Source organism: Anoplolepis gracilipes, chromosome 11 (genome assembly GCF_047496725.1).
Source record: "Anoplolepis gracilipes chromosome 11, ASM4749672v1, whole genome shotgun sequence".
In the NCBI taxonomy this organism is placed as follows: domain Eukaryota; kingdom Metazoa; phylum Arthropoda; class Insecta; order Hymenoptera; family Formicidae; genus Anoplolepis; species Anoplolepis gracilipes.
The window spans coordinates 330,322-356,155 of record NC_132980.1 but is presented as its reverse complement, the minus strand read 5'-3'; the positions used below and the strand labels follow the sequence as shown (position 1 = coordinate 356,155).

General features: G+C 34.0%; 1 protein-coding gene and 1 long non-coding RNA gene across 5 annotated transcripts in view; one reads left to right on the top strand and one right to left on the bottom strand.

The window, feature by feature from the left end:
• The window catches only part of LOC140671368 (cyclic GMP-AMP phosphodiesterase SMPDL3A), a 72,578-nt gene that overhangs the window by 24,897 nt on the left and 21,847 nt on the right, over positions 1 to 25,834 (top strand). For 2 of the 4 annotated variants that reach the window (XM_072902616.1, XM_072902615.1), the window contains exon 2: positions 24,970 to 25,043. In XM_072902616.1, coding sequence (XP_072758717.1) covers positions 24,986 to 25,043 — 58 coding nt within the window. In that variant the 5' untranslated portion in view covers positions 24,970 to 24,985. Of the gene's footprint in view, positions 1 to 19,495; positions 21,651 to 24,969; positions 25,044 to 25,834 lie in introns of those variants that run through there. The other 2 variants (XM_072902614.1, XM_072902617.1) reach the window with 2 other exon arrangements.
• The window catches only part of LOC140671372 (uncharacterized), a 35,655-nt gene that overhangs the window by 9,650 nt on the left and 171 nt on the right, over positions 1 to 25,834 (bottom strand). The window lies entirely within an intron of this gene.

Below are 25,834 nucleotides of genomic sequence, written 5' to 3'. Positions count from 1 at the left end.
TTAATCACTTTTAATTTTTAGAGAGAATTCTATACGTAAAAATTATTAAAATATTTATTAAACAAATTAGATCGCAAATAAGTAGTCGAGCTATCGAGGTAAAACGTTGGTATTTCGATTGATAGCTCTATCAAAATAGTCTGATTTTAAATAATTTTTATGCAAAACATCTCTTTTAAAAATTAAAAGTAATTATTAAATTTCATTTAAAGTTGATAGAACTATCGAAATACGACTAGAGTTTCACCTCGGTATTTAAACGTCTGGCGATCTAATTTGTTTAATTAATATTATAATAATTTTTCCATATAGAACTCTCTTTAGGAATTAAAAGTGATTGCAGTGTAACACGAAATCTCATTTAAAGTCGATAGAACTATCAAAATATCAGTGTTTCATCTCACAATCAGTATTATACCAGTCCGACGATTTTCGGACGATTTTAATATCTTTAATTAATTAATATTCTAATATTTTTCATACATGGAATTTTTTGTAACACTATTGTAGAAATCTCAAGCGCTCTTAAAATCTGACAAGAAATGTTAAAAAAATTGTCGGCGGGTAAGTAAGACGCAGCGTGAACTTGACGTCTCATTATTAGTTTGTCTCGAGTCATTTTTTTTTATTTAATGACTAAAACGATTTGTTTAATTTTTAATTTATTAAAAACTTTAAAACTATTAAAAATAAAGCTAAAATTCCCAACAATTAATGAGTTTCCGCAAAAGTGAGACGCCAGCTTTACACACACGGTAATTTAAGCATCAATTTATCTTCTCACAAGCAATTAGATAAATTTAATCTCATTTTTTTCATATATACTACAAAAAGTGTCAGCTTATAGCTAATAAATGAAGTATTTAATGTAAAACACTCGTGGAACAGAAATTTACTACACTTATCTTAATTACTATAATGAATAGAGATAATTTTATTAGAAGAATTAGAACAAGAGGAGTTAAGAAGGAAAAAGTAAGGAAAAAATTAACTATCTTACGATTTTACAAAAAAAGAAAATTTCTTACAAAATATAATTTACTACTTATTAATATAATATAAATATTACTATATTAACATATATATATATATATATATATATATATATATATATATATATATATATTGTTATCTGATTTTTTATTTATATAAATTATTTTTTTAATTAACCTTTATGGAGATCATTGTGCATTAAGACTGCAATGAATTAAGAATTTTATGCCGTTATACAATCGCATCGTAATTTTCCTAACGTAAGTCTTCTGCAAACGATACTTAAAACTCGTAAACGTAGCAATCTCACGGTAATCCATTTGCATCTGTCAGTGCGACTGACGTCGTTTTCGTTCTGGAGACATTAAGAGATTATTTAATTTTGTGCAGCAGAATGATGTCGAGCTGGAAGGGAATTTTTCGGATTTATTTTGCTTTATATATATCTGTAATTCGCCAAAGATTCCCGAGGTAGAAACTCGATTTGTGTGATTTAATTGTAAGATTAATTACGATATGAGATCATCATTAATATTGATATTCCATGAACGGAAGGGGATGAATGCGATGAGAAAGCAGTTCGCGATGATGGATCAAATATGACGTAAATCTTATTTGCTCCTATCTATGTCCACAGTGTAACATCTTCCTGCCAATAGTGTTCTCTTTCGTATGCAACTTTTAGCAGCAGGAATGTGTTGCTGTCATGCAGACTTTCTTTTCTCTCATATATGCATCCTCCTGTGCATGCATCGCCGTGCAGATCTGCAAAGAGGTGACGCGGACTTATATAAGTGATAAGCGTGACTTCTCTCGCGGATGGCTGCGAGCTACGAATATCGAAATAGTATCTAACACGCATTCAGTCTACTCGCTACTTTTGACATCATGAGATTTCGCTATGCCAAAGGAAGACTGTCAAATGTCATTCTATCATAAAAAATGAATGACGTAGATGTTGAGTATGTCGAAAGCTAGTAGAAGTTTTTTATTCGTATATTTTTAATTTTAATTCAAAAAAGGTTTGCATTTTCGACTCTTTAACGCGAAAACTAGTAGCTCCTTGACATATTGATTGAAGAAAAATCGATCGCAAACTGATTAGAGATTCTATCTTTAAAATTAAGCTCAACCTTCTATACATATATGTAGAGCGTTGACAAATATAGATGATTGATTAAAAGGGATGTTATTAAATAGTATTATATATATATATATATATATGTAAGTTAATACATAATAAAACGCGGATATTTACATAAATATTTTATAAAAAATCGAAAAATAAAACTAGAGATATTCGAATAAGAATTTTGACAATAATTTAATTATTATTAAAAAAAAATAGGATGCTATATAATAATTTAATTTATCTTCTTTAATACTAAATGTCAGAATAAAGGATATGTATTGGATATGTATTATTGGAGTTGAAGATTATTCAAGATTATTAAAAAGAATAAATGTCAATATTCAACATTATTAATCTTATAAATCGTTAACCCGCTTAAAAATAGAGTATTATACATTCTAAAGTCTCGATTTATTTTGTCAAAAATACAATTGCCAGAATACGCTATTTTTTTCGATTAATACTCTGATTGTCAGTTTATTTTGTTGGAAGAATATAAGCTCGATCCTTTATAAAATCAGATATATCTCGATATTCAAAGTAATGAGAGACTGTGAATTTGCTTATAATCTTTTAAATTGATTTTTCCGCCCATCTGTCGAGCAGATCAAGGAGATACGGCGGAGAGGATATCTGCTGACATGCTTGCGAGGATAACGTCGCCGGTCGCACAGAAAACGTTAAGAGCTCGTTCTCTCGGGAGGCTCGTTTCGCGCGTCGTAAATCACGGCGAAGGTCTCGTCGACTCTTTGACGCGTTTTATAACGCTTTAAAAGTAACCATTAATTATCGCCGGCCGTACGATCGAATGTGGTGTTCCATGGAAGCACGCATGTATATGTATATATATATATATATACAGGGTGTCCGGTAATAATCGCCCCACCTCTCTAGGGCAGACAGAGCAGGTCAAACTGAACATTAAGTCCTCTACCATTTTCCTATCTTTGTAATAATTATAGAGAAATTAATTAACAAAGATTGACAAATCCGCGCGAGTATAAGTGCGCAGCGAGAAGGCCCATTCCACTGCTACGCGGTTACTAGGCGCGCTACTCATGCGCATCCATTTCCAGTCGTAGACCGCTCCTCCTATCATTCAATGAGCGCCTAGTAACCGCGTAGAAGTAGGATGGGCCTTCTCGCCGCGCGCGCTTGTACTCGCCCGGATTTGTCAATCTTTGTTAATTAATTTCTCGGTAATTATTACGAAGATCGCAAAATGGTAAAGGACTTTTATGTTCAGTTTGACCTGCTCTATCTGCCCTAGAGAGATGAGGCGATTATTACCGGACACCCTGTACATATATCCGAGCACGTATGCTATGTAATACTTTGTGTGTGTATGTGTGTGCCAGGTTACATAAATCTTGAGCATACAGCTGTCGCTATGCCGGTCACGTCGGAGGAATAAATTCGCCGGGGGAAAGAATCGCGTGCTTCTAGCTGTGTTCTACGTGTTCGAGTTTGGAAGTGACGCTGAATACCGGCCGGTTCGATCAAGAACACCTTCGACAAGAAAAGCCCTCGTCCCTATCATAGTTCATTACGGGGTGTAACCTCGTCGATGATAATCGATCCCTAATTGGCCTGTATTTCGAGCTGCCTTCTTTCCTTCCTTGTTTCTGACGTTTTGTGTTTTGTAAATTTCCCTCGCTCTCACACCGCGATAAATAATTCGACTTGTTTCTCCCCCACCTGCCCTCTGGATATGTGAATTTTAATTAAATCGATCGCTAATATATATAATATAGGTGTATGTAAAAACGGAACAATGCGCTGCGGTGTTTTCCTCCCTTTCTTCTCTCTCCCTCTTTCAATGATTGGATAACGTTGCGGTGTAATATAACGATCGGTCAATGAAATACATCAAAGTGAAATTCACGGCGGATCACAGGACAAGTGTAGGTATGTATGCACGATTCGTTGCGAGGCACTCACCACCGCAAAAGTGTTAATGGCGCGCGAGTGCATTTCTGCGCCATGAATATGCATCGCTGGATATATATCGAACAATAGCGTATTACGACCGGAGAAGGCACTGCAAAGTGAGCCTTGGATGGAGAAGAGGCGGCAGGGGGAGAGAGAAAGAAGGTATATTACGCAGGCCGAAGAAATAAATCTTCCGCGGCCCTCAAATTAAGACGACAGGGAAAGAGAGGGAAGGAAAAAAAGGACATTCGTTCCTTAATGCGCCGACATGATTCCGCGAATGCTAATGCGTTTTTTTTTTTTTTTTTTTATCACGGATCCAATGCATGATAACGATCCGCGATAACGATCACCTCGCGCGTGCCTCCTCTATCCGGCTTTTTCCTTCCTGGCGGACCGAGCTTATTGCTGCACCGTCACTAATCGATTCATATCAACATTCCGTAGATTTTACGCATCATTCTCCGCACGACCGCGCAATTTCTCGTGGTTGTAAGATGGCCTGAGAGAGAGAGAGAGAGAGAGAGAGAGAGAGAGAGAGAGAGAGAGAGAGAGAGAGAGAGAGAGAGAGAGAGAGAGAGAGAGAGAGAGAGAGAGAGAGAGAGAGAGAGAACTTACGATATGTCGTTTATTATGTTTAAATAATCGTTCTTGTTCATGATACAATTATTTTCCAGTTTTCAGTATGTGATCGAAAGTTTTTTCGTAAATGCTATAGCCGGATAAGCATACTAAAAGTGCCTCCTGACGAGTTTTGAAATAACATTTAGCCTGTCATGTCCTCACTGTAAAAAACAATTTTCCTCAAAATTTTAGCTCCCTAACTTTATTATTTTTTAAGTTATCGAGAAAAACGTCATTTTCAATTTTTTTTCTGTAAATATTTGAGATGATTCCATATCGATTTCTTCCTGAATCCTTATCAACAAAAGACAAAAGAAATATTTTTTCATTAATTTTGAATAAAAGCTCGATTTTTTAAAAAACAATGAAATTAAGAAATTAAGACTTTTTTAACATGTTCCTTTCGAGGTTCAATCACCAAACTTTTATGTCTTAATACTCTCAAATTTTTTCAACTTTTTCGAGTTGGTGCAACATCTTGAAAAAAATGGAAAATCTTTTTTTTATTTTTTAGTAATTAGACGTAAAATTATTTATTTTCTTGTAAAAATTATAGTAATAATTATAATAATTGTAACAGTTATAATTATACTGCAGGATAGAAATATTTTTTATGCAAAAGAAATTTAAAAGTTTATCTAAAAGTTGTAATTTTTGAGAATTGTTTTTAAAAAATTTAAATAATTTAGTGTTCATAAAAAATATTTCTATTTTGTAGTGTAATTATAACTATTACAATTATCATTATTACTCTTATCATTACTATTATAATTATAGAAAAGAGATCACAAGAAAAATAAATAATTTTCCGTCCTATTGTCAAAAAATAATAATAAAAAAAAGATTTTATTTTTTTTTCACCATGTTGCACCAACTCGAAAAAATTGAGAGTATTGAGACCTATAAAAAGAGTATTTTATAAAAGTTTGATTATTGAACTTCGAATAAAAACATGTTGAAAAATGCCATTTCTTAATTTATTTTTTTTTTAAAGTCGAGTTTTTATTCAAGATTAATAAAAGAATATTTTTTTTGTGTCTTTCGTTGATAAGTATTCAGAAAAAATCGATATGCGATCATCTCGAATAAATTTATAGACAAAAAAAGTAAAAACTAAAAATGACATTTTGCTCGATAACTCAGAAAATAATAAAGTTAAGGAGCTGAAATTTTGAGGAAAATTTTTTTTTACAATAAGGAAATGACAGGCCAAGTATTATTTAAAAACACGTCGGGGTACTTTTTATATGCTTATCCGGCTTATAGTCTTTACAAACTCAACACTCTTACATTATAAAAATTTCAAGAATTTACCTAAAATATTTTATTCAAGAATTTTATCTCACACTTGAAAAGCACATTTATACTGACATTTGTCAATCTGTGTATACGTGAAACGATAACATAAATAACGTAATATAAAATTTTAATGCAAATCGATAAAACTGACGTTGATCAAATCATTTCTGTGTCGCGCGCTTCGCGTATGTATATAGTACATCGTAATATTGAAAACGGCTCGAAAATTCTTTTTCTTCCCGCCGCCGGCACAGTCGTGAAACAGCACGATTAGTGATATCTCGATATCAAATGGTTTTAAATGGGCATCAGAATTTTCAGCGAGCAAACGTTCGCGTCACTCTTATTCGGAACACGGCGTTTTTCGCACGAAGCGAAACCGTGATGTTCGACGCATGCGACTCGTTGCAAGCTTAATATGCATCGGCCGTTCACCCTCGAAACTTCGCACGGTATCAATCACGTTTTATTGGCCCCGGCACTCTGTCTATACATTTTTTTACGACGCACACCGGTATATCTACGATATAATACGTGCTACGCCTGCCGGTTTATTCCCAATTTATCGATGGTAACAATAGATGTAAAATCTGCTCAAATGAATTTTCTCTATCGGGGATAACGGTATGCCACTTCCTTTTTTTTTTTTTTAATTTAGTGTTCAATCGTGAATAAAATTAAATCTACGACTCATCTATTAAAGCTTTAATTTTTAATATATTAAATATATTATTTTTGTCGCATAATTTTTTCAAGGAACGGCTTAAACTGGCTTATATATAATATTTGATTTTGTAAAAATCGTTACCTCAGCTACGCACATATCAATCAAAATTTGTTTTTAAAGTTTTTTTTCAATTACTCATATACATAGAGTGTAAAATACGTTGCATTTTTTGAAATTTAATAAATTGATTGGGCAAAAGTTTTTTTATTGATTGACCGCTTTTATTTGTTCTTAAATTGAATATTGCCAATATAAAAAGATGCATATTCCATGTCGATAATATATACAATATACGTAATCGATGCAAAGTTATGTGAAGCGTAGAATATACACGGCTAAAAACCTAACTTCTTTTCTCATTACTCGATTATCATCACACCGCGAAAAATGTGGTAAATTTAACTGTGTACATTATTTATATTTTTAAAACTATATATAATGTTAATATCTAATTACATATACATAAGTTATATTTATATATTAATATCAGATTAATTTTTTTCTAATTTAAATCTAGCTTTATACATGTATAATAATGTTCTTAAAATCATGATAAATAATATTATACCTTTCTATGATAATTGTTAGTGATTATACAAAATTTATAAAATAAATGATAAAGTATTTATAAAAATATAAATACCTAATACTTTTTTGTTTTTTAGATTAAATAATTATTTAATATATTTTTTATGGTAGGATTTACAAAATAATAATATTAATAGAATCAGAATTCTTTTAAATTGTTTTCAAGTATAATCTCTTTGAAAGGTTTAAATATTAACAAGAGCAAAATTTTTAAAATTGTCGTTTAATAAAGATATTTAAATTTTTACTTTTATCTTTTAAAAGTTATATATAATCGTTTATATGTATAAATAAAATTTTATCAATATAATTACTTAAACTTTTAGTAACTGTTAAATTTTTTATATATTGATTTAATTATATAAAAACGAGGCGAAGCGTCACACAGTAGACAGCGTATCGGTCTTCTAAGCCAAAGGTCCCGGGTTCGATCCCCGATAAGAACAGAAAAATTATATACGCTCGCTCTCCTCTCGGAAGGACGCTGGCAACCCATTGAGAGAGTAATCTTGTCAAGAACACTTCTCTACAAAAATTAACCGTTCGGAATCGGCGTTAAAAATTGTAGGTGTCCCATATACATGTATACACATACACATACGTGTACTATCCACATACGCAATCATGTATATGAAAAAGAGAAGTCATCACGCCTCTGTCAAGAGACGACGGACTGAGAAGAAGAAGAAGATTTAATATATATATATATATATATATATATATATAATTGTTCTACAATTAAAGAAAAAAATTTTAGCACTTATCCTTATTTAAAGAAAATGTATTAAATATTATCAATTTTTATGTAATTGTGAAATATTAATGAATAATATGCAAAGCGGAGATACAATGTTGGAATGTAAAATACATCCCATGTAACTGATTGTGTCGAAAAATCTGTGTGCGAAAATAACAGCGGGTTGTTGAGAGAATTGCTCGCGTCTGAAATTTGCGTAGATTTCGTATTTGTGTGAAAATGGAATTGGCGGTATTTTCATATTAAAGAGACATCGCTAAGAATGAAAGGGTTTAGCGCGAATAACGAACGAGTGTGTCAAGAATTCAGGCCGGTAAATTCTTTGTTTCCCTACCCGGGCTATTCATTCAGCTCCTTCGACGTTGCCTCGCGATAAAACGACCGCGCACGAAACTGCTCTAATCATAACGATTGTTTCATAGCGTGCACAATCCACGCGCTGACTTTCTCATCCGGCCAACCCCGAATTTATTGCGCGTTTGTCCCGACCCACTGTTATCGATACCATACATTATCCGCACGCACCGGTGCGGCGGCTCCTCCTTTATTCACGGCGCCGTCGCCGGCTGATTTTAAGGAAGAATGCATCCCCTGTTTTTAAAGGGCGCGGATCTGAATAATTTGAATCGCACGGCACCCTAAAATTAGATAATAGTGGTGACAATGACAAATTATTTTTTCATAACGAATATAAATGTATGTTTGCCTTTATGTGTCGTCGTAGATTTAGTGTTAAATAAGTATCTTTATACATATATTATATAGAAGAATATTTTTTTCTCGTATTGTAAATTGATCCAATAATTGTAAAGCATTCTATATGAAAAAATTGACAAAAAGTTATTACCAATAGTTACTTAATTTAAAATATATGGTTAATGTATTATATGTCGAAAAAGATCAAATGAGATATTTGAAAGCGATCTCTGTGATTTTTCAATAGTAATTCAATTTCATGAAATAAAAAAAAAATTCATCTGATTTTACTTTATTTTTTATATTGGACATTACGTCCGTACATTATCGCCTTCTTTCTTGTCATTGAAATAAATGCAATTATTGTACACCTGTTATTTAGTTCGATTTCCAATTCGTCAGTTGTTCGAATCCTGGTCGTTTTTTTTATATAATTCAACGATCGTTATATTCGTACATTGTATACATATTTAATCAAAATATAGAGAGACAATTTATATGCAATTAATTATTCTTATCTAGCGCGAATTACTCGTCCATCTTTTTATTGTTAGTGATGATTTTCTTTTACAGCAGAATTATAATCCATTTTCTTTGTAATAATTGCAATCTTTGATAAATTTATTATAATAGCGTACAAAAGTATATAGAAAATTACTGGTGAGATATTAAAATGTACAGAGTTGTATTTATACAGGGTGTCCGAAAATTCGCGCAACATCCTTTAAGGGAAGATAGAGTGTTATTCTGAACAGAAAAGTCCTGTATCATTTTGCGATTTTCTCAATATTTAAGAAAATATTAATTGTAAAAGATCAGCCAATAAAGTGCCGCGAGAAGCTCGCGCGAAGACGCCTCCCACTGTCACTTGATACTAGGCCCGCGACATTATGTGTGTAATTCTTTCGGTTGTCATAACAAAACGCGCTCGCAAAGCGCTCCTCCCACTGTTCTCTACCTTCCCTTAAAGGGTGTTGCGCGAATTTTTGGATACCCTGTATATATTTTACACTCTTTTTGTTCCCTCTAAATCTTATTTTTAAAATATGTACAAATTTGCGATATGCCATAGGATATTAATGACGATAACTCGTGAAACTTTAGCGCCTAAACTTTCCGAGGGACAAAACTTTTCAAATGTGTGTATATTGAAAATATTTTTTACTCTCAGCTGTGAATAAAAAAAAAAAAAAAAATAAACTAAATTCAGCAATTTGTCACCTAGATCTCGAGAATGTCTACGAAAGTGTTGAAAAAAATACGACGGTATGTTTGCGAAAGAAACGGCACATAAATCGGGGGAATTCTAGCCCATGAGAGTGTAAGAACCGCCGTGCCACCTCCTCAGGAATGCGGCGCAATTTAACTTAATTAAAGCAGCACGGAGAATCCGGCAACATGCGTTCGTTCGTTCGTCCGTCCGTTCGTTCGCTCAGTCGTCCGACGAGGCGGATCGATATCGAGGAATTTTCTGCGGTGCTGCTGCTCGGTTTCGCGCGCGCGGCGAGATGCACGACATGCGCGAGGTGGCGCGTAGTTTCTTGTCACGCGCGCGTTTCGTGCTTCCGCGTACCACATTTCCGGTCCCCTGTCCCCCTTTCCCTTCCCCCCCCCCGCCTCCCGCGCCCCCCGCGCCGTCGAACGTATTCCCCGACACGGCCGCTTAGAGACCGCATTTACCTGCAAAACGTTTCAGGAGCGCATCTCGTGCCACACCGCACCGCATCACAGTGGATGTATATATGCGGCGGATAATTGCGCTCGGAATATTTCGTCGCTCTCGCAACGGGCCAACTGAAACTTCCCAACGACTTTCGTTCGATGCAGCAAAAGCTCGCCAGCGTAGATTGTACGTGTTACGTGTACGTGTACCTATGTGGCAAGATTTTTCCAAGAGAATTATAAAAAACTTCGTTTCCTCCCCCTCTCATATTTTAGAAGAGTATATAATTGCGATTCAGTATGCGGTAATGAGAGCTTTTGGAAAAAAAAATAATCGTTTCGTTAGTATTAACCCTTACGATACACGTATAGGTCAATTCTTATTCAAGCTTCTTATCTCCGTCTTTTTTTTCCAAAATGAATTATGGATATTTGTTCCAGAACCTTGAAAGTATTTTCACGAATTTTTACAGATTTTTTGAATCAATTTAACCCTCTGAGTCACAGTGGGTCACCCAGAGACTCACTTTTTTTTCGTTGTTTTAACTACTTTTTTATCAACAAATACCGAATTTTTTGTTTCTACAGTCTCTAGAATCTAGAACATCAATAAGTGTACAAAAAATATGAATAGTCATTAATTGTTAATTGCAAAAATACCATATATAAACAAAGAGATATATAAAAATTAGTACTTTTTTACGAAAAAAATGCATTTTTTACTAATCTATTATGAAAATAAATACAGAAATTTTTTTATAATTTTAGTAAACTCTAAAGTATTTTTAAGAATTTTTTTAGAATTTCCACCGTGTTTTTTTTGTTAAATCCTTTTTTTTTGATAAAAAATATATAAAAAATAATATTTTCTGTTCTAAATTGAAAGTAACAGTTGTATTCTTTTTTAAATTTTTTTTCTGGAGGTTTTTTTTAGATCGCAGAATCGGAATCTAAAGGAAAAAGGATTTAATTTCCAAAATTTAATGTAGGGATCCAATATGGCGGAAATAAAATTTTGTCTGCCATATTGGATCCGTCATTTTGAATTTTGAGATTTTATAAAATTCTGACAATTAGAAAAATTCGTGACTCAAAGAGTTAAATAAATGAAAAAACACCTAAATGTAGTGTGTATCGTAAGGGTTAATTCTTGTACAACCTCTATAATATCATGAAAAAAATTTCAATCTTGTTTCAATTTTCCTGTAACTCTGCTTTTTACTTTTTACTTTAATTTGTTAATAGATTACAAAATATATAATAGTACTATAGCGATATGATTAATGTCTTAAAAAATTAAAAATTAATTTTATTGAATATTTAAATAATTTTTTATTTTAGTTTTCTCTCTCTCTCTCTCTCTCTCTATATATATATATATATATATATATATATATATATATATACATGTTAAAATTAAAAGTTTAATAAGATTTATCAAAGAACTTGTTAAGATTTATTGATTCGGGAGACAAGCCATCTATGTATATAAATTATTGCAATTTTAATCACAAACGAAAAGAATAGGAAAAGATATATGAAAATCTGTTATTGCAAAATATTTTCTTTTAGATATGAAAATTTTTTGCTCGGTATTTTATATACATATTTTACTTTAAGAAAATCATAGAAAATGATACACGTTATATGTAATTTTCATATTATCATATATATGTATACTTTTAATTTTTATATCGTTATTATTCGATTTATATTTCATGAAATCTCTCTTTTAAGAAACTTCCTAAAAAAACACCTTATCTAAATATTCAAAAGAATATAATGCATCACTTTTTCTTTAGCCAAATTCCTGCACTCGCACGTCCACATATTTGTATGCACGCTTAGTTGCACGTACACCTGTGATTGGCGGCGCGCCAACTTAACGAGCACGTATATCCCGCGAAAAAAGCGCGCTCGTGACGCAAGATTTCGGTGGAAGAATATATAAACAACGCGAGAGCGAGGGTGAAGGCGAGGACGAGGGTGACGCGAGATCGTTGATTAAAGGGAGCTGCGCGAAGGGTTGCCCGGGACAGTTAGATAGATAGAATAGTCTGGGCAAGCATTATTACGACTCGCGGAACGATTTCTTGTAAGGGCGGGAAATGAGCGAGAACTTTAGCCTATTAAGCGCGGAGTACAACTCGCCGTTGGAGGTAAACACTACACGCGATCGCCCATTTACATTTTCTCTCCGTCGCCGTTGCCTTCGTCAAGCGGCGAATCAATTTATTCCGTTCGCCTTCGTTTCGAATGCACAGGCTGATACAGAAATCTGTATTCTAATAACCGATTTAAAATTGCAGATTTGCAGTTTATAATCGTTTCTCTTTTTAATCAAATAATTTTTTGAAACTCTCAAAATTAATTTACACCGTTTTGAAGAATACAATTTTTTATCAACATGCGCTTCTTAATTCATAAACATGTGTTATATTTGCTTTATATATTTATTCGGGATATATAATTATTTTAAAATACCGGGTGTACCTTCAGCTTCTGCCGAGAAGGTTTATCATACCTTTATTTACTTTTCCTATTACAATATATCTATATTTAATTCCTATGAAAAAAGCTTCGTAAAGGCATATGGTTACCTCAGTGGGCTCGAACCCGCGTTCCGTCGGTTCGTAGCCGACGACGCGACGCAGCGATCACAGCCACGCTCGTCTCCAGGATATATAATTATTTTATTACAGAATATTTACCTTCATATTAAAGAGATGAAAAAAAAGAGATAATTTCACCCAAAATTTATAAAATCTGTTTTAATCTCTATCTTTTAAATACATTGATATCTAAGACACTTTGCAAGAAGGTTGTTCAACTTTTTATCTAAATTTTTCAAAAAATTACTTTCAAAAATATATTTTAAAAATTAATTCCTTATTTCGATTTAACCTTCTGTGACAGAAATAACGAAAATGAAAGGACGAAAGCTCGAGGGAAAAAATTGTTTTGTTTTCTCTCTCTCTCTCTCTCTCTCTCTCTCTCTCTCTCTCTCTCTCTCTCTCTATTTCTCGTGAGTCGCATAATGAGCAGCGGGCGATCAAAGAAAAACGTGCGAAGGAATCGAACAACTTGGCACAAAAGATATAACGAGTCAGAGGTGAGGAAAAGCCCGATAGAACCGACAATCGCGAGAATATCCATTACAAGTCTCGAGGTTTACGCGAAGGGCGGCTGGGAAAATAAAAGAGAATTCCTGCTCGTTAACCGTCGAACTGCCTCGCGCTAATAAATGCAACAATGCTCTGTATTTGCATCTACCTCCGTCGAATTGGATCTTTTCTTTGCATCAAGAAAAGTTTTCAGTCGCGACGGCATGCTGAAAACTGCGAATTAGCTCCTCAAATTGGACCCTCGTCGCATCTTAAGTGCGGGAGGCGTGACGCGACGCGTATATGCAAGCTAAATAGCGTATCTTTTGTATGTTTGTCAAAAAAATATATAAAACTTGGACGCGCACGCGTACGCAATTTACACTTTCCAGCGGTGTGCTCTCACGTCGAATTAAAGGAATTCAAACTCAAATTGAATGAAATGGAGGTAGATTTTTAAAGGCCGACTACGGGGCGAATTTATGCGTGCAAATATTTTGCAAAAGTCACGGAATAAAGGGACGACAGACGTCTCTGCAATTGAAAAAGATGTATGAATATGTATGTGCTCGAAAGAGAGAGAAAGAGAGAGAGAGAGAGAGAGAGAGAGAGAGAGAGAGAGAGAGACGCGCGCGCTCTCAAACGACGGCTACGTACTGTACGTATCTGAAAAATGCAGCCCGAAGGGCTAGTTAAACTAAAAACTCGCGTTAAAGCCCTCGCGGAGTTCCAGAGATGAGACGACGGGTTACATGAAAGTGGGAGAGGGAAAAACAAAGAGAAAACGATATGTCGTCCGCGACGCATATATGCAACGTTCGCTGATTTAATTTCGGCGCATCACGCACGAGCGACAGCTGACGTATGCTGTCACTTGCTCGGAAATTGCTATCATTTTAAGTTTATCGAGCAATACGTTACAAATAAGATTATTCGTGCTCTCTCTCTCTCTCTCTCTCTCATACACATACTTTCTTTTGCACACGTACACATATACATATACAATATGCAATGATAAACAGTAAGTCTTAATTAGTAAATCTTAAATATTATATTACGTATGTAATTAATGAGGAAAATAGGTCTTTACATTATATTTTGTATATAATTATGACTACATCTCATTTTATTAATTTTTGCGTATAAGTAGTTTTCTTCACATCTTCTATACATTTAAAGAAAATTTATTCTAGAATAAAGTTCTTTATTTATTCACTTGACGATTTATTGCAATGTGACGTAATTATGTTTCAAGACTTTAAAGTTCTTTTTTTAAAGATATATTTTTGCAATTTGTGTCACTACATCATATTTTAAATATTAATCTCAACTTTAAAAAATTGTTTTTTTTCATATTTGACGTGTGTGCGTGTGTATGTAAAAGAGTATTGGTCTATCTTAGATATTCTAATAATATTTTTTTTTATTATTAGCCACTATTAACGATTTTCTTGTAACAACAAAATCAATAACACATCTATTTGACTTCTTTCTCTACCTCTTGAAAAATGTAGATTTAATAATTTTGCAAAAATTGTTTCCATTAAGTTTATATGTAATATGAAAACTTTGCAGGTTTCTTTATCAAAATGTAATTATCACGTGCATAAACGATTTGTTGTTTCCCTATCCAATTCTACATTAAATAAATTTTGGAGTGCTATTTCGAAGATAATTGAAAAACTTGTTTCAAAAAAACTTTATCGAAATCAATGATGACCATTTAAATTAATGACTATTTGGCGACCATTTTAATTGCTTTCGATTTAAAATAATACAAGAATCGAAATAAAAAAATATATATAAAAGTTTTTCTATAAACTTGACAAATACAAGAAACATTTTGTTTATTAATAAAAAAGAGCAGTATGTAAATTTTGTTATTTAAATCTCGCGATTTTTTTCACTTCTTACGCTTTTCGTTCAAACGCATAGGAGCGTTTTGCAAGGCGAGTATCCAATTTCGCAAAGCGAATTTTTCGCATCACCCGACGCGGCTCCTCGTCTCTTTTTATACCGCAACGAGTGTCATCGAGAGAGTCGCCCGCTACCCCCTTTAAACACTATCCTCAAAGGTCAATTACCGATAAACTCGTGGCGAGGTGCGTATAAACTCAAAGTGTATATAAAGAAGAAAAGCGGAGGGTTAAAGCACCGTAACGTAAACGCGCAATAGGAGACCACGCGGCTCTGCGGTATTCGATATATAAAGTCGAGTGCGTACGTGGTTGCTGGTTAAAGAAGACTCGTCACGTGAGAGCTGAGGATAGGTGTGGCCCTATGTAGGAGAAAAAGAGAGGTGCCACATATAACGTCGAAGAACGCGAAAGGTCCGCTGATTTTCCCGAGATTTATAGCGCCGCGGTTATAGCTTTTCGGCTCGCGTATCTGACATCGCGCTTTTCGTGACACGATGTGTTTGAAGGGCACAACTCTCCGGGAAACACGCAAATCTATCGTAAACTCCAGGGAAAAAAATTTTCGACGCGCTCAGTCACGCCGAGTATAAAATGTAATGATATCAACATAGCAAAATTATTTAAAAGAAATCTCAATTATTTACAAGAGAATTTATGGTTAATTATTCAATTAAAATAATTAATAATGATTCCGAAATTAATTGTTAATGTATATAAAATAATATCTTTCACATAATTCCTTACATATTATATACAGGGTGTCCGGTAATAATTGCCCCACCTAGGACAGATAGAGCAGGTCAAACTGAACATAAAAGTCCTTTACCATTTTGCAATCTTCGTAATAATTACCGAGAAATTAATAAACAAATCCGAGCGAGTACAAGCGCGCGGCGAGAAGGCCCATCCTACTGCTACGCGGTTACTATAGTAACTATAGTTACTATAGTAACCGCGTATCAGTAGGCTGGGCCTTCTCGCCGCGCGCTTGTACTCGCCCGGATTTGTCAATCTTTGTTAATTAATTTCTCGATAATTATTACGAAGATCGCAAAATGGTAAAGGACTTTTATGTTCAGTTTGACCTGTTCCATCTGCCCTGAGAGAAGTGGGGCGATTATTATCGGACACCCTGTATATATATATATATATATATATATATATATATATATATATATTTGAGCTTTTATTTTTTTTTTTTAATACAGCCTTTTTTGTAAATATATTCTTCTCCGCGACATTTTTCCCTTGCCCTTAATGCTTTCGAAGATATACACCTCGGGATTCGGGGTGATACACATTCTGTCGTCGTGTTGCGCCCGTTTGCGCGAAAGCGACGGGGACGTTGTAGCGGATAGTGCGATAAGCGTCGTAATTTATAACCGGTCGCGGATATATTCCGCGGGGTGGCTCTTAAACGACGACGCGGCGAGCGCAATCTGCGGGAATAACGTGTGCTACGTTGACACGATGAAAAACGTATTACACCCTTCCTCTCTCTCCCCCGGCCGCCGTACGATAACGTGCCGCGAGCTGTTCCCGTAATGACATTTCCGGGACAATTTTGATTTGCATTAACGAAGCGAACGGGCGCGATTTACGTCGCAATCGTGTATCCGATGTGATTAACGCGCGCAACGTGAACGCCTCGAACGAAATCGAACGGAATGTTGGAGGAGATGGAAAAATTATTTTGGTTAATGTGCAAATTGATTACGCCGCCGCCGGCGAGACCAAGACTGTCGATGAGAAGTGATTTTTCGCGTTACAATAAAACAATATAACAATATATATCATCGCCTGACATTTTTATTTAAAATACATAAAATATGCGTTGCGCAACAAAAATATTTTATACAAAATTTGCATAGTTTTGAGAGAAGTGTTTTTACGATTGACGTAGTTTTATTCCAAAAGTCGAAACATTGTTGAGCTTTTAAACTTATTATTTTTTTTTAAATTAAATTATATATTATTTATATTTATGCACGTTAATTAAATCTCTCGTCATCTTCTGTATATATAAATTAAAAATATGTTACATATAATTAATTAATAGTTTATGCGAGATGTTTCATAATTGATTTTTACACTTGGTAACATAAATATGTAGCATGTAGAGTGTTTACACTTTTTAATAACTTTATTTTATTACTTTTAATACACAAGAGCACTAAAGGTATTTGATATCTTGTAGCATATTAAAATAATTTATGAAATATATATCGTAAAACATAGATACTTGTTTATAATTTACTTTTTGATATGTGCTTTTACGTGCAGAATAATTAAATTAATTGATATATATATATATATGTAAGATAAAAGATATAGTGTGATGTAAAAAAAAATCTTGAAATCTTTACAGCACCTTCTCTAATTACGGAGTGTCCTTGTCCGAACCATACAATTTTTGTATAAAATATTTTTTGTAACAACTCATGTTTTAGAAATCATTTGAAATGGTAAATAACTTATTTGACATACATATATGTATACATAACGTTGTAATGTTACTTTTTCATATCAAAAATATAATGCACATTATATGCGTTTGCACATGCGTGCATTCTTTTCTTTAAAGGAAAAAGATTTTTATTTAAAGAGAAGTTATTATTAGTAAATCACACAACATAGTTTAGTTTTTATTTCGATTCACAAAGACTGTTACAAATGATTGTACTATAACTTTATCCGAATGATGGTTGATGATAAATTTCTTTAACCAATTCTCTGCTAAGGTAGAAAATATTGGGACACGCCGTTTTGTATGCAACGTGATAATACAATCTGCTGCCGTGATTGCAAATTTGTTTGGAAAGATAAATAAAATCAATAAAGCGAAGATTTTTTTGTGACATGTTCTCTCTTCTAGAAAAATCTAAATCGGAATATACACATACAGAGAGAGAGAGAGAGAGAGAGAGAGAGAGACCAAAAGCTTCAAGCATTGATGTTTTTTTTGTATAATAAAATATTGAAAATACATCACTTTAAAATATACTAAAAATTCCAAAAAATAGAATTTTTGTTATATTTGGTAAAATTGTAAATAATTACAAATAATGTTTGAGAAACTTTACATTGCAGCAAATAAGTGTGCTTTTAGAGAAAATATAGGAAAAAGTATAAAGAAAAATGTAGAGAAAAGTGTATTTTTTAATATTTTCTATTCTTGGAATAAAACATGATCACGTTGTGAACAGAGAAGACTAAAAACAGATAAGCATAGAAAGTGCAAAAAAACATATGTGTAGATGTATTGCTGCAGCTTGTATGCTCAGACAACAAAACAAAACCCAAGAAACATTGATGTGCGATTTATTTTGAAACGAGATAAAATTGGATCTTGAATTCTGCAGAAAGGAACCAATCAACAATCGAAAAATTATTGGTTGGCTTCTTTCTGTAGAATATAATCTGATTGAAGCTCAGCTTCGAAAAACCAATCAATACGCTTATTGTATTCGTATCTTCTTTCAAACAGAAAGAAAGATTCTCCGAGATGTCAGAACTCTAATGTTTCTTTTGTATACAGATTTCGCATCATTTGTTTACATTCTTATCACGTCTCTTTTGTGATTTTGTAATGAACGATAGCATAAATTAATTTAGTTTTTTTTTCAAACGACAAAATTTTTTGCTTTCGACATTTTGAAAATTTGGTAATTAAACTTTTTCAAGCCTGAATGACATCTAACAACATTGTATTACATTATCGAATTTATCTCAATACAAGTATCAAAATTTGTAAATAAAGAGATATAACATTCTTTTTAACGTAAAAAATATTTTGATAATTTACGTATAATTTATATCATTTTATTTTATTAGATGAAAAAAAAAGTACTTTTTTTATATTACTGTCGAAATTCGAATTCAATGATATACATACATGACACAAGAAAGTATTTACACTCGAAAGAGTTAATAATATAAATATATGTTACTAATTTTTCAAATTTATATAGATTTATATTTTTAAAGATTTAAAAACAAATTAATCTTTATGAAAAATATTTAATTTTTTTTTTTTACATCTCTAGAGTTTGAAGCGTTGTCCAAGTTTGAGGTCTAGGTAACCTAATCGAAAATGCGCCACTGGGTATGGCGGATCTCGTGAAGGAATGGCAGCTACGTGGTTTCACTTTATCGCGATCCCTTGCTGATTCTCTGCAGATTGCCGATAGAAAGATTACGTTGTAGAAAACGGGAGAAACGTTCATCGATACTCGCGATCACGATCGAGAAAACGGATTTTCACGACGCCCGGCACGATAGACAATTCCGTCAATCGTCGCCGCTAAAAGCGTCGATAATTACTCCGCCAGCCGTGTGTTACCCGGGTGACGCGATATCGAGGTCACCTGAGCGTTTTCCAACGTAGAGGATTCACGATAGAGATCCGAAGGATGGAATACAACGCTTTAATATAGACGAGACATGTCAAGTAATAGTGCAACAGCAGCTTTATAGTCAGGTTTATAGTCAAACAACCTCCTCAGCAACCTTGTTCCCGGCGATACTAGTGATGTTATATCTAGTTGACAACGCGCTACTATAACCAGATATAATCTAAGTTTAACAGAGCGTGAAGCAGCGCAAAGTGCGCGAATTAACGTGCTTACAACGCTAGGGTAAGAAAACACAAGGCAAATAGTCCACCTCTTAAGGGAAGAGTTCTATATAATGTACATGTCTCGACTGTGGCTTCTATTTGCACGAGAATTTATGAAAAATATCTTTCGATCATGTAGGTGATTTATTATTTTTTTTAAATTTTTTGCTGTATTTTAATTAGGGATACATGTGCAATTTCAAAAAGAGAGTCCGCAAAGTAAGTGGATTTTTTGCCCGTTTTTCGGCCCTCGCTTTTGAAATCGATTCTTATGTCAAATGATAGCTTATGATGAGACATTATTAAAAAAGTATAATCTGAGCATAGTCAACTAACTCAGATAACCTTACTGAAGAATGTTTGAGTGCATTTTTGCGTTTAAAAAAATCAGAAGGGTTACTACTCGTATAAGTGCAACTTGGTGCCTTTATTGATTAGAGGCGGTTTTTTGGGCTTGGAAGTCCAGTGTGAGGATGATCAGCAAACTTAGGTAACGTTTCTGTACAATGCCCAGATGCATTTTTGCTTCTGAAAAAGTCTTATGAGGGTTGACACTCGAATACCAGGAAGCTTGTGCCGATTTTGATGAGGGATGGGCTTTGGGGTTGAAAGTCGAATCTGAGGATGATTGGCTAACTCATATTGCTTTCACGAAGGAAATCTGTGTGTATTTTGGCGACTCTAGAAATCCTGGGTGGATTGCTTCTCATACAGCTAGAGTTTAGCGTCACAATGTGATAATAATGCCACATTTTCTTAATGGGTGGTTCCAACTTTGACTATCTAACCTAACCTATATCTCAGAAACCAGACGTATGCTCAACGTGAAACTTTTTTTTTAGTAATGTCTTATCATATGCTATCATTTGACATATGAACCGATTTTAAAATCGAGGGCCGAAAAACGGGCAGTTTTTGCGGACCCTCTTTTTTTTAGAATAATGTGTGAGTACTAAATATAAATTATAAAAATTCTCATAAACTTTGAGGAAAATCCATCTTTATGAATAAATTAAATTATCCAAGACACTCGTGTTACATCACTCCTACGTATCTTCAAGTTTGAAAGTTTCAATTTTTATTCACCTATAAAATAATAATCTGTGTACTATAAAAATATTGAAAACCGTCAAGTATATAGATTCATTTTGTATCCTATAAAGTTCAGTTTGTTAGAGATCGCGTTGTAACAACGACAATAGAGAGTTTAAATATTTTTATGGATCGCATCGTATGAGTTATTAATCCGAAACTCAATACGCGCACGCGCGATATGATACCGTTTACGCGCTCGTTATTCTCGCTCGTGGGAAAAACAGCTATCGCGTTAACACATTACGCGGAATTCTTATAGCGGCTCGACATAGCCATTTGCGCGATGCGACACGCGATTACAAGTAATTACAGCTCGCGCGTGTCATGAATATTTACGAGCGCAGTTTTTAAGGGTTCGTGTTTAGTGTAAAGTGCGTTAGGATGCATGTGTCGGCGTTTCAGCGATTTCTCGTTTACGCTTCGACTTCGATGCTGAGAATAAATTTTGAAATATGCAGTATACGTGAGATACGTGCATAAGAAGAGTACGACAGGAATAAGTATGTATGTATATTGCAGTTATAATAGCGTGACAAATTTTACCAACAAAATTTACCTAAGAAAACAGACATGACATTTTCATCCTTATTCAATAAATGTATGCCGAATATTTTATGCTTGCCTATTCGATACCTTTTTCATTTCACTTCTTGTAATTGACACTCTCCCTGCTATTTTATGCACCTATAAAATTGATGTAGAATCCTATCGTTTTTTAATAAAAATACTTGGTTATAAATAAGACATTTCCCTTCTCTTCTTTATGGATACTAAATAGAGAAAATTTGCTCTCCAAAGCTGAACTTTCTTATCAATGAATTATAATGAAGATTAAGTGATTTTAAATCAAGAGTTACAGAAATGTGCAAAATTCCGAAACCTGATTTAGTATCTAATTTTAAATAAGAATCGCTATACACTTAGAATAAGATTTAAAATTTAAAAAAAAGTCAAAATCTATTTGGAATTGGCACGCGATTGCATATTCTCATTTTAAACGAAGTATTTTAAGTTTGCAGACGAGAAAATACATTAGAGGTGTAAAAAATGTAACTGTCACATCCAGACATTTAGCTTTATATATTGTCATTTGCACAAATTGACGCGAGAAACGATCCCTCCAGACGAGTTGACCAATTCCATTGGGATACAATTCATCGACCTCCCGAATAATAACTCAAGTCATTAAGTTTTCGTGAAAATATTCATTCCACGAAATACCATGATATTATATCGATGTTTTAACGCCGCAAATTATTCACGTGGGCGGTTAACGTCGCCTATTCTACGGTATCGACGCGCCGACTATTATTTTGCATTAAGTCGTTAGGTCGCGCACACGCTCGCAATCCCCCCCCCCCCCCAAACGAACAAGAAAATTGCGTGTCCCATCGTAAACTTCCGTTCTCCCTTTCCTCCCTTTCTCGGGCATAGTACAAAAGGCCGTTCATGATAGACCGATTGCTCGGTAATGGTTCGTTCCGTAATTCTGCTTGTCGTTCTCGTCGTGCTGGTCGCAAATTGAAATTCACCATGGCCGCCAGGCCAAATGTGCTCGCGTTCCTCCTTTCTCCATCCCGCACTCATTCGCTTTTTAGTACTCGCAGGTCCGTAGTGATACGATAAGCGAGATAAGTGCCGTTGAAAAATGCGGGAATTTAAAAAAAATAGCTATACAAAAAAAATATTTAAATGAGATACGAAATTAAAGTCAAAGATTGATGATAGCCAATTCACAAAGAACGATAAATACCAGGCTTTCCATTCTTTCGCAAAATATGCGTGATAATATTGTACTTGAAAATTAAGAATTCAAAGGACTTTATGGAAAAATAGAAAAGTTATCGTAGGAATCAATTATATAATTTACGTATTGTAGAGATATTAAAATTATACATTAAATTTGCTTTTTTTTCTTTATTTTTTAAATATAATATTATGTTTCTTTATATTTTGTAAAAATAACGTTAATGAATTAATTAAATGTCATGATACGATTCTGATAATTTTCAGTTAGATATACATACATAAGCAATATTTTTATTATGCATCTAATTGAAAATTATCCGAATTATCGTATTATATTTTAATCGAAAAAATCTCATTAATCCATTAAAAGTACTTTTAAAAAAATATAAAAACTTAATTTTTTAAAAATTATGTTAAAATAGTTACTACTATTCCATTTTGATTCATTTTTGGAGAATGTACCTAATTAAAAATGGTAATTATATTATTATTCAGCCAATTGGAATGCGATCTTTAAAATATAGTAGTGGTTAGTTTCAAATCTATTATTTAAAAAAAAAATCAATTTGACATAATCAAAAGATATAGATATCTGGAAAAAATTTCATGCTTGTTGATATTTTCTTACAAAAAATCCCTTTTATGGAAAAAACACATTTTGTTTTTTCTCCTATTTACATCTGTACGCATGAGTAATGTATCGCGCTATACGCGGCCATGCAACTCGCGAGGCGTGCAATTGTCGTCGAATTAAATCCGAAATTAGCGCTTGTTTATCAACTCCCGCTGTGTCATTTATCTTGAATATTTACGTTTCACCGGAAAACGAAATAGCCACGCTCGACTGCATTAATTATGCGGCGATATGTCATATATTTTTCGAGGGAGATGAATTTCATACATTTGGCATATAAACAGAATTCGATTTTCAACGTTTGGCCCTGTCAATTTTGCGAGAATCCCCGAGATATGGGGGTAACATAACCGCTCGATGGTTTAATTTTGACGGTAAAGGTAACCCGTATACAAGGTAGCTTGTTTTTGGACAAAATGTAAAAAGTCAACCAATTTGTTGATATTTGTTTGTCGCATTTCTTCCGACGTCGAACACACATAAATCAACAAATCCTCTGCTATTGGTCGAATCTAAAAGCGTATCGCACATGATTGAAATTATTGAGAGCGTCATGGTAAATAAAGTTCTGAGTACGCACACGCGCACACACACACGCACGTATATCATGTACACACACAGAGGCATTCCTACTGCGATCGTAGTGAATTTTCGTGACGTGGAATTGATTTCTCCCACCTTGTTTTTGCTTTCTGTGTCTTGGAAATAGAAATCTGGATCATATTTGAATTCAACGCGTTTACAAATACAAAGTTATCCATAGTTGGCGCTATCCAACATTAATGATCAACCTTTATTTGCATATCGCGTTTAAGCTGGACGAAGCGTTATTCCATTTTATATTGATGAATTGGTAAATTTGGTTTAATCCGGACTCCCCTCAGGGTTTGCCGTGTATGTCAACCTTTTTACAACCCTTTTCCTTTGCTACCATCTCTCCTGACGGAGGATGGCTTATCCCTCTAACTTCAACCGCAGAGTGCGTCTTATCTGCGGTCAAAGGGACCACTGTTTACTGCCGGTTCCGAACGGCCTACTAGATAGAGGAAAGTTTTGTGGCAAGATACTCTTCGGTGAGTTGCCATCATTGCCATCCGAGAGGTGGCGATCAAATTAAATCGAATAAAAATTCGAAATTTCTGGTCGGATTTGAACCCGAGATCTTAGGCACAGCAAGCAGACGCACAACTCACTGTGCCAGAATCGCACACATATTCCATTTTATATATATATGTATATAAATACACTTATCATTTTTTATAACTCTGGGAATATACCGTGTCTGTGTCGGAATCTCATAGTCGAGTTGTTCAATCTCGCCTGCAGATTGCAAAATATATAGTACTAGTTAGACTTGAGCGCAAACAAAACCTGACCTTCGTCATCGTTATCGCGCCATGCGATTCTCTTGTGCAGCATTCAAACGATCTGTAATTACAGGTGCGATTCCGGAAAGATGATACGCGACTACCTGATACTGCTCTCGTGGCTGTGCGCGGTGCAAGGAAAGATAGGTAAGTACATTGTGCACTTTTCTTCGCGGCCAATAAATTGTCGTATATATTTTGTGGGTTTGCAGCGCGTAATTTGCACTTTCTCGATGCGCTATAGTCTGATGGTACAATATCAATTGTTAATATCTCTATGAGGAAAGATAGAGGGAATTATTATGTATATTTTTATCCGATACCTTCGGGCACGGCAATCTGGCTATCGTTTTTACACGCTGCCAGAAATCTAGCCCGCGGCGGCAGAGTTGCTCGGGAGAAAAATTTATATAGCAGGTTGGAAACAACAGTGGGCAGGTTCGAAATGACGGTAACATTTCGCTTGGGATATAGTCGAGAGATTAAAGTATCCTTCAAATTCATGCGCCTGATTTTTAACGATAAAATTACAGCAAATACGGTTACAGTGAAGAATAAGATTATTCTCTTTCTTTCATTATGATTGTTACGTCTGTTCCAAATACATTAACAATTTTACTATTTGAATGTTTTATGAAAAATATTGTTACATAAATTATTATTTACAAAGGATATACTAGAATAGTCCAAAACTAACAAGTTTATCGAATGCACGAAATAGAAATGTAAGTAATAATTACGTATAACATAAAAACATAATCAATACGTAAAGTAATAATTCTCTGGTTCTCTTTCTATTGCATACAATAAGATTAAAATAATTTTTTCACATTATTAATTTTTGTACGAGTAATATTCTTACAATTAGTATCTTTAGGCAAAATTTGCGTTTTAATCGATTCGATAACAAAGAGATTACAAAGACAATTACAAATTTA